This window comes from Cyprinus carpio, chromosome A16 (genome assembly GCF_018340385.1).
Source record: "Cyprinus carpio isolate SPL01 chromosome A16, ASM1834038v1, whole genome shotgun sequence".
Classification (NCBI taxonomy): domain Eukaryota; kingdom Metazoa; phylum Chordata; class Actinopteri; order Cypriniformes; family Cyprinidae; genus Cyprinus; species Cyprinus carpio.
The window spans coordinates 11,920,522-11,939,407 of record NC_056587.1 but is presented as its reverse complement, the minus strand read 5'-3'; the positions used below and the strand labels follow the sequence as shown (position 1 = coordinate 11,939,407).

Below are 18,886 nucleotides of genomic sequence, written 5' to 3'. Positions count from 1 at the left end.
AATATTAATTCATAAATTTACAATAATAAAGTTAAATTTTTTGATAGAACTACATCTGTACCCTAAGATGACAAAGTTAAACAGTGAAGCCAACAGCATGATTACAATGTTTGTTTAAATTAAAAATATATATATTTTACACCAATGTAAAATGAAACAAAACAAAAAAAAATGTTTAAAATGATGCATGCACACATAAGAAGCAAAACAAACCTCTAAACAGAAAAAAAATCACATACTTTTAATTCTGTCTTTTTAGGTCAAATTAATGAATGGAGGAGTATTTGTAAACATGAGAACACTTATCTACATATTTTTAAGCGATAAAAGATATAAAAGATATAAAGGTTATATAGATACAAATTGTACACACCCACTGAAAGACAATAAAAGTCTAAAGTCTTAAATGCAAGTAAAGTAAAAAGTAAACATTCAGAAAGAGATGAGGAACTAGGTGAAGATACCCCTCTACATCCACATTTTCCTCTTTAAAAGTGACATCAGACACCAGGGGTAAGAGCACAGAGTGATATCGGATAACAGAAGCCACACACTGACGTTTCATATGAACCTGTCGTTTCTTATCTGCCTCCAATCGCTCATAGTTTTCTGCCAAAAAATAAATAAATTAACAGCTATGAGCATTCAGGTTTTATACACAGAACAATTTGCAGTTATCAGTTATTAATTCCTTACCCAGTGATCGAAGATTCATCTGTGCTGTGACCTTGGTCTCTGACAGAAGTTCCGCTTGGGTCAAAGGTCGCTCATGTCTAGTACCCTTTCTTCGACGTGGAACAACCTGCCTCTCTTGCAGCCTTAGGTACGTCAGTTGTTGACTGACGAACTGACTTCCTGTCTAAGACCAAAACAATTTCAAAGGTTAATAAAATTTACTACATCACACTCTCCGCAGTTTATGATGTTGTCGCCATGTGCGTAAGTTGTTGGTGTTTAAGGAAGGGATGTAAACGTGACTCACTGACAGCTTAGCCAATAAACACGTTTTATTGCACTGCAATCTAACTCACATGAAGAAGAAACAATAACTTCAGAACCGGATGTTATTTTGTTTGTGCTTTATGAGTATATTGTAAATGTCCAACCAGAGGTTCATTGCAAATTTTTTTTTATTTTTGGAAAAGTCTGTTATCATTACCATCCATTCACTTCCTGTTGGATAATGTTGTTGCTATATACTGTTTGCTTTCTTCATGAAAACAATTTTTATGGCAGTCATATCTTGGAAAAAGGAAGGGTAAATATGTAATTATATATATATATATATATATATATATATATATATATATATATATATATCTATATATATATATATATATATATATATATAATTTATTATAATTTAACAAGACATCCAACTGTCCAAAAAATAAATAAATAAATAAAAAAGTAGCATTTCTTTTCAGTAAAAACTTCTATTTCTCTTTCTGATATACCATTACATATATTTTTATATACGAAATGTGCAACTATGCAAACAATAAAGTGAGACAAAAGTTCATGAATATGTTCAGCTTTATGTACAACTATGCATTAACTCATGAAAAAGAAATTAATGAACTATAGTATTGTTTTAATAAAGATATTAAATGTAAAAAAATATAATAGTATTATTTCATATATTGCATTATATTTCCCATTATATTCCCATGTACTTTTGCGTCTTAAGTGTACACAAAACTTCTGTTATGTATGTCCAGTTATGTCACATGTGCATGTGACAAGCTAGTTTCCGTTGTTTTGGTTTTTGCCCCACCACTTTAACTGGCTCCTACACAAACACAAGGTTCTGGGATTACAAGTGGCGTAAAAGTATGAAAACGATCTGCCATCATTTACTTTATGTACAGACGAACGTCACTCTTTTATATACAATTACAAATAATATGGACTGAAACAACAAAAAGGATGCAAAAGCACCATAAATGAATCATAAAACTAGTGCATATGACTCATGCACTATATTCCCAGTCATCTGAAGCTATTAATGGTAGTTTGTTATGATGGTTTTATGGTTCTTTTTCTTGGTAACTCTCCTATATCCTGTAGGCTTTGGTCACCACTCTGCTCTTACGACGTGGCCCATCCTCCTCCTGCTCTCTGTCAGGTTCATCCCCTTCATCAGTCTCAAAGTCACTGTCCACTTCATCTTCCGTTTCAGACAAGTCGCCCTTACCACAATTCTTCATCACCTGATTCCTGCAGAAATCAAGTTTTCAGGACTCAAAGTCACAGAGGAGACACTAGACAGATGCATATTATTTGCATAGCACATGGATTACATTCAGTTATATAAATATAACGTATACAATATATACAATATCTAATTTATTAGAATAATACTTTGTATAAATTTAATGAAATACATGTCTGCCCTATTATTGTGTTCTTTATATACATATTGGGAAAAAGCTATGCAATGTATACAGTATGCAAATGAGCAAATGATCATACAGTATACTTAACCTTATCCTTATGTATTCCTTATGCATTAACGTATGTAATAACTGTGTATTGAATATATAAAATAATTGAATGTATTTGAAACATTTTAAAAACAGTAAAAAAGTATTGGACAACACAACATACAGTGCTAATTTATTACAACACGTGACAATATATTTAATATATAGTAATGTACATTCAGCTAGAATATATAATTTATACTATATATACAATATCTAATTTATTAGAATAATAGATTTTTAAAGCTGCTTTACAAAATAAATTGAAAATTTGAAAATCCCTAAACAATACATTGAGTTGAGCTTAATTAAAATAAAATATTATCAGATCATACCAGCTTGACAGCTGAATAGATGTCAGACTCACTAGTCTTATGTGGCATTAAGAGAGTAATCGATGTAGAGATCTTGTTCCAGACCAAACTAATAGAGCGAGGAGATTCATCACACAGCCGCCAGGAGGCGTCAGAGGGCACTGATTTAAAAATAATCTTTTGGTTTATACGTAACTTGTGACAGAATGATGTGGCTGCTGTTCTCCTTGTTATTGAAGTAGTGGTCATGGATCATTAGCATCCAAATGTCATCAATTATGATGTTTCTATAAATAGTAGAAAAATAAATAAACACAATTTTATCGGTTTATGTTATGCTTGATGAATCTTGTCAAGTGTAAAAACAACAAATTATGAATGTTAAATGAGAGTGGAATATGACAACATTTGAACTTGGCTCTTCTGAAAACTATTTATTGCACTTCATCAAATGTTGTGAACTCCTGTTATGGAATAACTCCTATATATTTTTTGGAAATGATAATTAGTTTGATCATTTTAATGATTTGTACATAGCCTTAATCTAAAAAAATCTCAGTGGAACCAACATAAAGTTCTTCACATATTTTTGATATGTACCGTATTAATCAGAAATGAGAGCAACATTCCGAAACGACTTTCCTCGCTCATTTTTTTGAATCTTGACATGTCATGAAAGACTCATGACGTCTAAAAATGCCTTACAACAATTTTATTCCCAGGCAAGTTACACTGTAAAAGACTGATTCTTATGGAGATGGCCACTCACTAATCATGCTTCATGCTTCATGCTTCAGATTAGCCAAGTAGCTCTGATTATTATTTAAATTATTTTAAATAAATAAAGGCATGAGGCATTTTAAAGACCAATATTTTATGTAAACTGAATGTGAAAGTTGGCCATTGGCCATTTGCTGTTAAAATACCTGGGGCCTTTACCTTTGTGGACTTGAAGGGAAAATGCCAAGGCCAAACCAATTCAGCAGTTTTAAAAATTTGTAAAAGTCCATGGGGAAAACCTTTAGAGAATCACTACTCATTTTCCAGGAAAGTTTAATTTAATTCAAAACAACAACACTGTGTCAAACTGTAATCCTTTAAATGAGATAACAGGTATTCATTACAGGAATAGAAAGTTAAACTCTTCCTGAATTAATTGCATCTATGGCAATGATTAAAATAAACCATTCTAGGGTTGTGAGAAGAATTCCCCAAGAGGTCAAGATCATGTGAATTCCATGGTTCCGTATTTGCATTCCCTTTCCTGATCTGGGAAAGGTTAAAGTTCACATCTATTGCCGCCCACGCAGATCTCTCTCGTTCACCCAGCCACACACACACATAAGAATCAGTATATACAAATTTTCCTTGATGACCAATATGTAGGGATTTTTAAACAATATATAAATAGTGTAATTTACCAAAACAGTGCTCATTGTATTTTTAATCTCTGAATTTACAGTAGACAATACACTTTTGTTAGTCTTTTCTGGGAAAGTAGTGAATTCAGCACTGACAGAACCCAGTTGTCCTTGGAACAAAGCTGCAGTGTGTGTTTTGAGCAAACATTCAATGTCACTCCTTCTCAGCCCATTTACATTCATTTGAAAACCAAAGGTAAAACGTGCACACCTACAAACCCCATCCTAACTACAAAGTTTACATACTTTAAATGCTTCATAGTTCAAACACTTGCTGTGTTATAACCCAAAAGGAAAGCAGATTTGTTCTGATGGATGTTCAAATGTTTGCAATGTTTAAAATGTTGTCTCATGCATTCAATTCCTCCCACGCCAAAGGTTATTTACAGCAGAGGTGTGCCAGCATTGTTTCATTGATAAGGAATAAAGAATAAGGAAGATGTTCTTTCCAAGATTTTGTAATGCTTCCTTCTGCCAGATTACAACCATTCTTCATTCAGAACTTGAAGTTCTAGAACAGTCAGAATCATCTGAACCAGCTGATTCTAGAATTTCTGTGGAGAATAAGTGGGTTTCGGCTTTTAAAAAGAATGTTGATGCCGTCAATGAGGGCTTTGTATTCAGATTGGTATTTGGTTTCTTTTTTCTTTGATGTCTGGGTATTGTATCCTTTTTATCTTTCTCTCTCTCCCTCCTGCTGTCTTTTTAGAATTCAAAAACATTGGACAATCTGAGAAGGGGCATGTTCATTCACAAAGGAAATTGTAGCTCCTCCTAACAAACTTGAACTATGACATGAGTAGTGTTTACAGACTGGAGTCTGTTGTTGTTGTGCGGTACAGAGCTCAAAGCCTTTATCGTGGGCGGTATGATTGGTACCATATGAAGGATGTCGTTGTTTGGGCCTCTGAACACAGATATCATTCTGAGAGCTGAAGTGGAATATGATATCACAGCTCTGGAATGTGAAAACACTGCTGCCGGGAAACAAGCTTTATCGGGGTGTTACATATCCCCCTTTAGGGCCAATGTGGTATGCGCATCACAAACCGCTGAAATGAGAGGTTAGATTAGATCAGAGAAAATGATAGATGAATCATAAGAACATTAGACATCAGACAGAATTTGTGGATTAAATGTTTACATATAAAGGTTTGTTGTCCAGTGTAGAGAAACACAATGCAACCCAATTAGCAGTAATCAGTACAGCAAATCTCAAAAGGAGACGTAAGTTTTAAGGTATTTATGTTTTATAATGTTGTTCAGTCGATAAAATAGTTTTAGTTTGCTTTTGTTTGGGTTGTCATTACCTTCTGCATCATTGTCCATGTCAAAAGCATTACATTGTGACATTACATAAGGTAACAGTTTCTGTTTGGGCATGTTCGGAGACTGGACTCTTGTTTTGACCTAAGAACAGAATGTTCTTGTCTGAATCCAAGGTGACGTAATGTCTCAGACGTCCAGCCCACTGTTCACTCACATCATGACCTCTTTTTTTCCTGAAGCAGAGAGAATATACCACTGCTTAAAACATTCTTTTGAGATTCAGATCAAGTCTAAAGCATCCTGACATGACAGACCATGAGAATTGCTTGTGAAACATAACTTATCTGGCATTTTACATTTATGCATTTAGCAGACACTTTTATCCAAAGCAACTTACATTGCATTCAGGATATAAATTTTTTCACCTAACGTGTTCCCCTGGGAATCAAACCCACAACCTCTTGCGCTGCTAACGCAATGCTCTACAACTGAGCCACAGGAACACAAGTTTTCACAAATAGGGAACAAAATAGGGTTAAAACTCAATGGTCTGTAAATGAAATGTATTCAATTGAAGCAGGTAGCAGCGTGGAAAATTTAGACTAAAATTAAGTCACACACTGGTTAGTTTATAATTATTGATAAACTTACATTATCATTCAAAATTTTGGGGTTGGTAAGGTTTTTTTTATGTTTTTGCTCACCAAGGCTGTGTTTATTTGCACATAAATACAGTAAGTATTGTGAAATACACTTCTAAATAATTGCTTTTCATTTTAAAATATTTTAATACATCATTTATTACTGTGATGGCAAGGCTGAATTTTCAGCAGCCATTGCTCCAGTCTTCAGTGTCATTCTAATATGCTGATTTGGTAAACAAGAAACACCACTTATCATTATTAGTGTTTAAAACAGTTGTGCTGCTTAAAATCTTTGTGGAAACTGTGATACATTTCTTTCAGTAATATTTGATGAATAGAAAAAACAGCATTTCAAGTCAAGTCAATTCACATTTATTTATGTAGTGCTTTATACAATACTGATTGTGTCAAAGCAGCTTTACAGTGTCAAACTTTTTTTTTTTTTAAACTGGAAAGATTTACATACTTGTATAAAATAGCTCTGAAAAGTGTTTATCAGTGCAAACATTTGAAACTGCCAAGCAGGCAGTAAACTAACACAACACCCCTTTACTTGTATAAATCCTCATTTTATGATACTCCAAAATGTGAAAATATGCCATAAATCACTTTAAAAGTGTCCATTATCAGAGTGCATACAGAAGTAAACACCACAGTACCACTTTCAGGCAGATGTGAGTCAAAAGTGGCCAGTTAAAATGACACATACACACACCTGATACACACCCCTTAATGACTATATAGCTGCTGCATGTGTCAAGCACATTATGTTATTAAATACACAACCTGTCATACATTTGAGGAAGCATAAGTGTTGCAAAGTTGTCTTTAGATAACAATGTAAAGTAAATGTGAATCAGAATGGACACACTGGTTTGGTAAGAAAACCCAGGCTTTTCTTTTCCTCATAAGAATAATGCCAACATGTGTCATTAATTAAATATAACAATAAAAGGTATCCTAGAACAAAAACTTTACCCAACAGAAACTGACCATTATTCAGCAAGACTATGCAAACAATGTGTCTGACAATGATATGACGAAAAACAAGACAAAAGACAGAATGAAGGGAATGTTGCAAGTCACACAGGAAGTACATACAGAGACTGTAAAAAGCTACAGGAAAAAAATGTTAATTGGTAACCTGTTAATTAATTCTTCATTTAAGGACCTGTTTCTTCTTAGTTAGTTACTTATTATTAGTTGTGTATATTTGGGTTTTGTGTTACATCGTATGTTGTTAAATTAATGGTTATTGTATTATTGTAGTGTCATGTGTGTTATGATGATAATGTTTTGTATTTGTTTACATGACACTGTGTACCTTCTTTATATTAGTATTTACCTCAAATTATGGGAAAGCTTCTTGTGATGCACTTTGATTCTATATGTGGCTTTCTTATTACAGCCAGTGTTGTCAGTGAATTATAAAGGTGTAGAACAGATTTTAGTGCTTAAGTAGGTTGATATTTATCAAATAAAAGGTTTGAATTTTCAACTGCCAAGCTGTTGTGGTTTTGCAAAACTCCCAGGTTGAAGCAGCCATCTTTTATTTCTCAGAAAGGTGTGGGAAGAAGAACAATGAATGCCAGAGTACAAGGACATCAAATCATCAGGCTGTCATTGCCAACAGATCAGACTATGCCAAGCTTGTATCTTCAAACTAACAGGACAAGTTGTGTCATGCTGTATGTAACATCACAGGTACAACATTGTGTGTACATTGTACATTTCTATGGGGTTAGAGTAGCATTTGAAACTGCAGGCCTACTACCAATGAATGTACTGAGATATTGAGATGTTTAAAGTGAAAATGAAAAGCTCTGCAGGAAATGTGTTTTTAAGTAACTAAACCCTGCATGGGAAAAAATAAAAGCAATCAACTGAAATAAGAGTCAGCCATGGGAACAGAGCAGTGACAAGCTCCCACGTGTTCATAGCTACTGTCAAGGTCAATGTGCTGTTAGTGTATAAATAACATGAGCTCAATGTTATTTGTGCTTTCTTGCAGCATGCTGAAGTTTTTAAGCATGACTATTTTGCAGACTGTAAAACACGAGACATCCATCCAAGTCTGACTGAATCACATTAGACCCTATTTACTTTGTTAGTGTACATCTTGTGCAATTAAATATCTGTTAATCCACACACAAAAATTTGTTTCTCTTCTATGACATTTCTTTTCTGATGTCAGTTTGATGGCTTGAATGGAACATCCAATCCCCTCCAAACGTCTGTCTTTTTCACTTGGAAATCACAATAATGAAGCTGGTCACTACTTCTGATTCAAGAAAAAAGTTCATTACAATGCACAAAATAATTGTCTGTGCAAGACAAACATTGCAACAATGCCTCAGAAGCCATCTGAGGTCATTTTCATTACAGTCGATAAATGAAACACAAGATGGCATTTGTTTCTTCATCTGAATAATTTGGAGAGATTGGGCTTTTTTCGATAACATATGATCATGTCGATTACTTGTGGGTTTTTGTGATGTTTTTATCAGCTGTTTGAACTCTTATTGAAAGCACCCGTTTACTGCAGAGGATATATTGATGAGCAAGTGGTGTAATGCTACATTTTTCCAAGAAACTTATCTGAGAGTCTGAAAGGTAGTGAATTTTCAGTTCATTTTTATTTTTAGGGTGAACTTCTCCTATTATGAAAGTAGCACCTCTTTCAGGTATCTAAATGAGATATACAGTACTCCAATGAATGACAACAAATATTAGGAATTGTCTGGGATGCCGCGACTGACCAATCAGAAGCTCATAATCCAAAAGCTATATAATAAATTTGTATAGTTACTTTTAATATGACATTGATATATTAGAGTCCCTAACTGTCACCTAAATCTATAAGATGCAATAGGCAGATAATAATGAAATCAAGTTGTACAATGAACATCTTACCTCTTTTATCCAGCAATGCATCTGAGACTCTAAAGTAGTAAGGGACGCTTGACTGATTGCACAGACACTATTGGAAGAGAGCTGAACTGGATGATGACATCCATCTATGAACTGACTTTAGCTTGAAAAATGACTCTTTGCTATTGTCCTCTTGCATTATTGACAAACTGTTTTCCTGTTTGGCACTGTAAAGCTGCTTTGACACAAATCAATATTGTAGCGCTATGTAAATAAAGGTGACTTGACCTGACCATGTGGAATGTGTTATATACATAGAATATATATATATATATACATATATATATACAACAGTCCTCTGGAACACTATTCACTACTTCTCTCATGAAACAGAAAGGAATTTTCGTCGGTATCCAAACCTGTAACAGCAAGTTTTCTGAAAGTACAAAACACCCACACATATGATGGCAGTGCTTTTACAACAGCAATAAAATATTCAATACTCTAAAACTCTAAAAAACTTGATTATATGCTCATATGGATGAGTAAAAAAAACAAAGACACCTGCAAGTTGTTTAGAACCATTGGCCTATTTACAACATTATGCAGCACATGCAAAACAGCTGATAGGTGAAAAATAATCCCTTTATATTTATTGTGCCTTGCATGTATTTACATTTTATCATCCGCAACATAAAACTTCTGAGGATTTATTAGTCAGCCAGAGTGAAATGTTTCCTCATTTACATTTCTTCTCAGGCAGTGTTATCTTATACGCCCTAGAACAACATGCTGCAGCAAAACATTCCTTGTCAACACCTTTTCCAAACATGACACTTTGCCTTTAAGCTGCTTTTACAGACATGCATGAGTATTTTGATATTCACCTTGGGAAAATAATCAAATTTAAAGTATAAACACAACAAAACTTTCCATCATGCAAAATAATCACAAATAATAAAGTTAATGGGAATCCTGGTTTTCTGATAACTTCCTTGATGTAAATAGGTGTGGTTTTGGCAGTTTCGTTACACATTCCTTATAACTACAGATATGATAAGAGCTCAACAATCTCTCTTTTTTTGTATACACTAGATTTAATAGTGGGATACATGCTTTTAAATGATGGAGGAATTAGGTGTTGATTTTAACACGCAAGAGAGAAAGAAAGAAAGAAAGAAAGAAAGAAAGAAAGAAAGAAAGAAAGAAAGAAAGAAAGAAAGAAAGAAAGAAAGAAACCTAGTTTTCCGCAAAAAAAAAAAATCACTATTTTCATCTATTTTCTCGATTTTCATATGACAGCATGTGACAGAAACTCCAGATATTACCATGATTATCAGCCTTTAAAACAGCAGAAAGGAGAACTCAGCTGAAAGAAGAAAAATTCCATCGGACTGTATTTACATTTCCCATTGTAACATGATCTCAAAAAAAAAAAAAAAAATCCCAGTACATCATGATCATCAACTCTTTTGATTGGCTTGTAATAAACATTTTTTTTTTTTCACTTTTACAGTTTCACTTTTAAACACCATTCTACTAGACAGGGTAGAAAGATCATTCTTACAAGACAGATAAAAGTACAAGCCAAAAACAGTGTGTGTTCAGTCTATGGGCCATTCTTAAACCTCATCCATTTGTGAAACGTGTCAAAGTCCTTTCCTGGAGGTCCGGTGTCTAGCAGAGTGTAGCTCCAAAAAGCTCCAAAACACCTTCCTGCAACTTTTTAGTAATCCTGAAGACCTTGATTAGCTGGTTCAGGTTTGTTTAATTCTGCAGGACTGTGGCCCTCCAGGAACTGACAACAGCTAGCAATTACTATCTATCTGTGTTTTGGGGACATTTAATGTTTTTTTTCTTCTTCTTCTTCTTCTTCTTCTTCTTCTTCTTCTTCTTCTTCATTTGGCTGGTTGCAGACCTTATCTGTGCAAAGTAAAAAATAAAACTGTACAAATATTATACACTCTTGTTACATATTGTGCATATATTACAAGACAATGTCCTTTCTTTGTGTGTTTGCAGGTTTGAAGATTTGTAAAAGTACCAAGAATCTAATCATCCCTTACTTTACATAAGCGAAAGTGAAAGTAACTCAGTAGATTTCTGCTTGGGTGAAATAATTACAAAAGAAAAGAGGATGAGACACTATTTTTTTTAATTTCTCAGAAAACACAGGACCATGAAATAGACAATGACAGCAGACATATGATATAGACACTATAGGAAAGTGCTTGAATACAAAAATGATTTTTATAAATGACAATAAGTTATCAAAAAGCTGACAGATTCTTAAGAAAAAAAAAACATTTATTTTTTAATTTTTCAGAAAAACACAGGAGCTTATAATAAATATATATGGATAAAGCAGTGCTATACTGTACATAATACAATATGGAATTGTGAAGTGCTTGAATTAATACTAAATGATTTACATAAATATCATAGTTTGAGTTGCTAGTAGTAGTATATAACAAATAATAATAAATAAAATTTTTGACCACTACCTTTTTCACAACATCAGTCAGTCTCATATGTTCTGAGTTTAAGTCAGTAGTTATTTTGACAATGAATGTGTGGCACAGGTCAATAACCCTTTGGCCTTGTTCACCTCAAACTTTTTACAGTCTAAATAGATTTAGACAAGCCCAAGCCAGACCAGACCACATTACCACTTAAGACTAGTATTGACCTGCTGTCTGTCAACCACACATCAGAGAATAAGATGACCAGCTTTACAGTAATGATGAGGATTTAGAAAATCTCTCCACAAACATACTGGTGTCTAAATCTAAGAATTAGCCTTCCATAATGGCTATACCTGACACTTACTCAATAATGTTCTATGTAAACAGTTATTTTAACCACTTGCTTGGAGTTCTCAAAGTGTATAACAATCAAAACAGTTAAATGCAATATGAAGAAAGCAGATTTTCAAAACTCTTTCACTTATCTAAAAGTTGTACCAAATTTTATTTCAAAAACCATTGAAGGTTCAGCATTATATACAAAATGTGCAGTTGCCTCATCAATGTAACATAGTTCAATATGTCAGACCACCAAGCACTTTCTTCTCAAACATCATCACAATTTTGAGCAATATCGGTTGTGCCGTCCTTGGTGTGTAAGCTCTAACAATAGAAGGAGATGATTTGTATTACATTTACATGTGCTCTGAATAAATGACCCATGGCAGAAAAGAAAAAAAAAAACACGAGCGAGGGCCAGAATAAGGGAAATCAGATGAGATAAGATGAATTTATTTACATCATGTATGCCAACCGATACTTGTGAGTTTTACCTCATGCATTTGTGTACATAGCACACAAACCAAGAAACACTCAATCCAAGACACAAGTCAGGTGACTCAAAGGTAACAATAAGTCAGAAAAATATTTTTCTCCTGAGCTGACTAATATAAACCACTAGAAACCGTTTAAAGGGGTCATATGATTATTTTGTGTATTTGGTGTAATGAAATATGTTTATGCGGTTTAAGGTTAAAAAACACATTATTTTCCACATACTGTACATTATTGTTGCTCCTCTATGCCCCGCCTTCTGAAATGCATCGATTTTTACAAAGTTCATCGGTCTGAAAAGCTTTGTTCATCTTCGGGACACAATTTAAGAAATTTTGGATTTTTAAGGGGATGCTTGAGACTGTAATGTAGATTTTGTAATTATTAACTCTGTCAAGGCCCAGGAAAGTATGAAAAGCATCGTCAGAATAGTCCATCTGCCATCAGTAATTCAACCGTAACGTTATGAAGCGACAAGAATACTTTTTCTAAATAAGGAAACAAAAATAACGACTTTATTCAACAATTCATCTCCTCTGTGTCTCTCCAAATCAGCGTAGCGCCATTTTACGTACGCAGATGGCGTACGCTCTTCTGTGTCAGCCGCGCTGCGCGATGCTCTGTTTACTTTCAAACCAAAGCGTAAATACACGTAAAAAAGTATCCTTGTGGTGCGGCTGATACAGAATAGCTTAAGCCGCCTGCTTACTGCTCAAATTTTTAAAATGGCTGTGATAAAGTTAAATGAAGCTAAACGATCAAGCAGGCCGACTAGCTTCCTTGCAGAACATGTGATGAGATTGTTTGGCCAAATAAGTTCCTAAACATTATTATGTACTACGTAGTCCATATAACTCAGTAATCTAGAATGCCTGATTTTGATTGGCTGAAGGGCGTTCTCATGTTTTTAATAACCACATGGCTATAAAACAATTCCAGTTCTGACCACATTACAGTTCCATATCACTTTGCCAATTCAGAGCCAAACAGCAAAATACCCCCCCCCCCCACCAAAAAAACACTGGTCAAGCAAATAAAGCACAAATGAGTGGCATTTAACCTTTCATTAAAGATATCTGTTGTCTGATACTTAAAAAAATAAAACAATCCAGGACTACCATAGAAAAATATTATACAGATTATTACACGTATTGTCACAGGGCTTTACTTGTATTCCACTGAGTATAACAGCCATGTGCCGCCTGGCTCAGGTAACCACAGCAGGTGCTGCAGCAGTGAGCTGGAGGATCAGGTGAGGCCCTGTTAGTGTCATTACCATAATCCTCATTAGACCCCATGGATGGCCTGTAACCAGACACAAAGCCAATCTGAGCAAACAAGCACACTCACACAAATATTGTCAAGATTAGCCAGAAAAAAACATGGACTAAACTGTTTTGTCAGCGAATTCTTTTTCAGATCAGCTTGAAATGGTTTTAGCAAGCTAAATAATTATTCATCTGATTTCCCAGCAGGATATCCTGGACCTTTTAAAAAGGAAGAACATTCCTGTATGTTTTAATAAGCAAATTCCTGGCTTCAATAGTTAAAGTCCACCCAAAGTTAGGATTCAGTCATCATTGTTTCTGTCATATTCAACTCTTTCACAAAACAAGATATTTTAAAAAAAAAATCTATCTATCTATCTATCTATCTATCTATCTATCTATCTATCTATCTATCTATCTATCTATCTATCTATCTATCTATCTATCTATCTATTATTCCATTCATATTCACAATTTTAAGCACTCCAGGATGATTATGAATATGAAATTATCCAGCCATGGCTTCCTGTTTCACAGAACTATAAATAGGAAGGAAAACAAAGCCCAAATCCCCTTAATCATCCATTATAATGAGAAAAACCAAAGAATATATTTCTGATGTGCAGCAAAAGATTATTGAGCTTCACAAATGAATGAAGAGGCTTTAAGAAAAGAGCTAGAGCAGTGAAAATTCCCATTTCTACCATCAGGGCAATAATTAAGAATTTCCAATAAACAGAAAATGTTACGAATCTGCCTGGAAGAGGACGTGTGTCTATATCGTCCTAATGTGTGGTGAGAAGGAGAGTTTGAGTGGCTAAAGACTCTAAAAGGACCACAGCTGGAGAATTGCAGAAAATAGTCTCAGGGTCAGAAAACCTAACAAAAAAATTAAATAAAAAATTGTCAAACAGCACCTACATCACCACATGTTGTTTGTGAGGGTTTCAAGAAAAATTCTCCTCGCTCATCCAAAAACAAACTCCAGCATATTCAGTTATCAGACACGACTGGAACTTCAAACGGGACTGGCTTCTATGGTCAGATGAAACTAAAAAAAAAATAGCTTTCAAACACTCAAGATGGGTTTGGTGAACACAGGGATAAAAAGTACCCCATGTGTACAATGAAATATACTGCTGTATTTTTGATGCTGTGGGCCTGTATTTCTGCTAGAGGTCCTGGACATCTTGTTTAGATAAATGGCATCATGGATTCTATCAAATACCAACAGATAAAAAAATCAGTAAGTGACTGACTCTGTTAGAAATCTTATAATGGGCCACATTTGGATCTTCCAACCGGACAATAATCCAAACACAAACCTCAAAAACAACACAAAAATGGGTCACTGAGAACAAAACCAAGCTTCTGCTATAGCCATTCCAGTCCTCTGACCTGATTCCTATAGAAAATGAGTGTGGTGAACTGAAGAGAAGAAACACCAACATGGAGCTGGCAATCTGAAGGGTCTGGAGTGATTCTGGATGAAGGAATGGTCTCTGATCTCTTGCCAGGTGTTCTCTAACCTCATCAGGCATTATAGGAGAAAATTTAGAGCTGTTAAACTGGCAAATAAGGTTTTTGAAAAGTTCAGAGCACTGAAAACTAAAAGGTTGCCGTTAATTGTGGCCAATGTGTATTAGAGAAAAACATTTATTTCATAATGATATTTCGGCACATTTTAAATTCTTATTATCCATTGAAAGGTTAGATTTTTGAGAATTTTTTAAATAAAAGATCAAAAGGATTAACAATGCAGATTAATTTTCACAGCCTTCTTTGATCATATTTACCAAGGGTGCCGATATTTTTGGCCATGACTGTGTATATAAACAGTTGAAACATTCTTCAAAATATCTTCTTTTGTGTTCTACAGTAGAAAGTCATACAGAAAAAAAAATGTCAATGAGCAAACGATAACAGATCTTTCATTTTTGGTTGAACTGTCCCTTAAGGACATCCATTTGTTTTTGTTTTTCTAGCATTAGGTTGTCGAATGTGGGAATGCTAATGAAACAAACTGTGTGTCATAAACCGTGATACATACAATGTGTCTCAAATACATCTCTTCCTATTAGGCAGAGGTGTCCAAAATCCTGCTCCTGGAGGGCCACCTTCCAGCAGTTTTGATGTATGAACATCACTGGAGCTCCACTGCCTTGCTCATGGTCCATGACATTTCCTTCTTTAACTGGCCTTTGCTTATCAAGGGGATGAGACACACACATGCAAAGTATTTCCAGAATGTCAATGCATTATGAATTGCCATTCCATTATGGAAATATTTCGTGTGACCTTTTATAGGCTGTAGATGTCTTTCACTAAGGAAGTGGACCTTATTAAGCCACTAACATCTGATTTCATTCACAGCAGTTTCAGACAGAATTTTTTTTTTTAATTCATCCATTAATTTGGTTTTTTTTTTTTAATTTAGCAATATAAACTGCTGAAGCCTCATGTGATTTTTTAAAACTATGACCATTCAACATTAAAAATTGGCTCACTGTACGGAAGTGTTATGTCAGTAAAGTAAATCACGCAAACCGTGTGACAGTCATGATGTTAGCAAACATTATGTTAACAACCATTACTTCCACATTAGAAATCAAGCCAAACATCCAGCACCTTCAGGCAAAAAGTACAGCAAACAAAGAGATTAAGAAATCAACGGAGAAACTTCCTCTGTATAAGGATCAGAACACGATGACAACTACTGAGGTCATATTTACTATGTCATACTTCCTGCTACACACTGTGCAGCTGGAAAGAGAATAGAATCCATATTTTGTGTAATATTTGTTTCTCACATTAAAATAATTTAAGACCGATTCTGGGTGACAAAATAAAAATATATTTTTATATACTGTCAAACTTACCAAAACATTTCCACAGGCCACAATGACAACTCCTTAGCCATTTACACAAGTCAGCTACAACATATAGATAAAAATCTAGAAAACCTTTGAAGCTATAAATAATGGACTAAATAAAGCACATAAACCTTGGACTCGTGGACCTGTGGTGAGGGATTAATCAACAAACAATATTTTACAAAAAAAAAATGGTTTAATTAGCATTTTAGAAAACAGCATATTCACAGAAAAAGGTCAATGACCATAACTACTTCTCAAACTTCTCAGTGTATCTAAAAGGTCCATCTGCAGGTAATGAAAACATTTAGCAGCCTTGCGGTTAGCTATCATAGTCCTAAACAAGGACTCAACACAAAACCACCATAAGCTTTTAGATAAAAGCTTTAAAGCTTACTTATCAGCTAAAGCCAGCACCTGAAGTCATGTGTGGGATATATGTGCACTATATTTCTGAAACAAAAAGGGACATTATGGAAATGTGAAGGTGTTGTACTAAAATGGGTAATTACACAACTTTTTATAGCAGATGCAACAAGTATTTGTGAATTTTAATGCATGCCATCTTTTTCAAAATTCCCAATTTATATATACATATATAAATAAATATACTGCTGGAAGTGTACTGACAATTTAACATGATTCTTGTGTAAACTGCACACAAAAACTGACACTGAAATTGTTAATTGCACATGCAGATCAACAATTCAGATCTGAAATTTTTCAATTTCACTTTTTAATAAAAAAATAGTTTTCGATTTCTCAAAAGATGACTTTTTTATACACATTTGACATCCAAAAAAAAAAATAACTATATATATATATATACATTGAAAAAAGAAAAACTGATTCATCTTGTACACTTTTAAAAAAAAAAACAAATTGTTCAGGTAGATTCCTTTTTGTCTTCTGTCACAAAGTTCATTTGGAATCACCGAATCAAATAAGCAAGTGCAGCTCCGAATGTAGCCACACTACCAATGGCCATCAATGCGTTTCTCACAGCCCCTTCTGTATCTGGGACACGAAAAAATTCCACAAAGCCATCCTAAGGAGAAAAACATACAAACACTAGGTTAGAACAGGTTATAACCCAAGCAAAACTTAAAAGCATATGTAGTCCTGTGATTGGGGGAAAAAAATAAAGAAATTACAAAACTCACCCATGCTTTGTTTTTGAGCAGCCAGTCCCGCTGGGCTGTGAGAAGGTAGTTAGAGATCTCTTTCCCCACCAGACTCACACAATTGCTAAGTCCTTTATCCTTCTGATGCTTGCATACCATTGCCCCAAATGTAAGCAGGCTGGCAATGCGACCCCAGTTTGTGATGCCATCGCTGAAGAGTTCTGTTGCCACAGTCTTAACAAAACTCACATCTTCTCCTTTCTGCTCCAGATTCAGCCGTGCGATCATACCTGAAAGAGCGAAATGTTAAAGGCCACTGCTGGATCAAAGGTAGCAATACGTGGCATGATGTGGAGCAACCTGCCAGACCAGGTGCGTGTTGTGGGTGAGGCTGCCATTAGACTCTTTAACAATGTTTACCCTGCTCTAATCAACCCATAAACATTATGAAACAAAGCGAAATGGAAGCCGTAGAGCGCTAACTCGCTAAGTGTCAGCAAGAACTTATCAAATTACCTTTGTAAGCCAGTTCGTGCTTCACCACAAGACTTTCCACAACCCGATTCATCGTTTCCAGAACCTGTTTATTCCCACGTTTAGAATGAGGCAATCCAGTAAAGTTTTTTAAGAAAATGTCAATAATCTCTCGTGTGTCCATTTCCAGGGCGTCGTAGATACGGTTAGACGTGTATTCATCTGGTGTTTTCTCGCAATCCGACTCAGGCGAAGATGGTACCGAGCCCTGGAGTCCGTTCCTTGTAAACGGGTTCTGGGTTTTCAGTTCTGGCATTACCAGTGGCTTGCTGGATCTGCTGGAGACGTTAAGAGCTGTTATTCCGATGCATGGCCAAAAGCCGTTGTCGTTTGAAACTTTACTCCCAGGGAACATTTTTGCTAATTCACATTAATGCGTTTAATCCAATTTTACGGTATACGGTAGAGAACGAAGTCCTTGCAAATTGAAACTTATCGCAAATCTACTACATTTTACTTTAGCAAGGCGAAACGTTGGTGGGAAGTTTCGATGGTGTGTGTATATATAGCTACAGTCTGAAAAGGGGCGGGTCTGTCTGTCTGTTGACCAATCATCGACGAAAACACGTACTGCGCTTTCGAAACGTTTTTCTACAGTCTATGGGTACATCAGGTTCCGCACGTAAAATGCGCTCCACATGCGTGTAAACCCCCCAAATCTGTGACAATGAGAATATTTACATTCTCTTCGTAAAACGGCACTGGGTGCATCAGCAGAAGCAATAATTCAAATCATTTCATGTCAAAATGTTTCACAGCTAGGTAGGGTTAACGTCCATTCAG

General features: G+C 35.0%; 1 protein-coding gene and 1 pseudogene across 1 annotated transcript; both read right to left on the bottom strand.

Moving 5' to 3' along the window:
• Window positions 1–254: 254 nt before the first annotated feature.
• On the bottom strand, window positions 255–16,492 carry LOC109070207 (annotated as a pseudogene).
• LOC109070211 (induced myeloid leukemia cell differentiation protein Mcl-1 homolog) lies at window positions 16,404–18,593 on the bottom strand. The gene is made up of 3 exons (XM_019086803.2): window positions 18,086–18,593; window positions 17,609–17,859; window positions 16,404–17,493 (listed from the first exon to the last, which is right to left on the bottom strand). Exons 1-3 carry the CDS (start codon window positions 18,456–18,458, stop codon window positions 17,377–17,379), a joined length of 741 nt encoding a protein of 246 aa, XP_018942348.1. The 5' UTR covers window positions 18,459–18,593; the 3' UTR covers window positions 16,404–17,376.
• Between the last annotated feature and the right edge of the window lie 293 nt (window positions 18,594–18,886).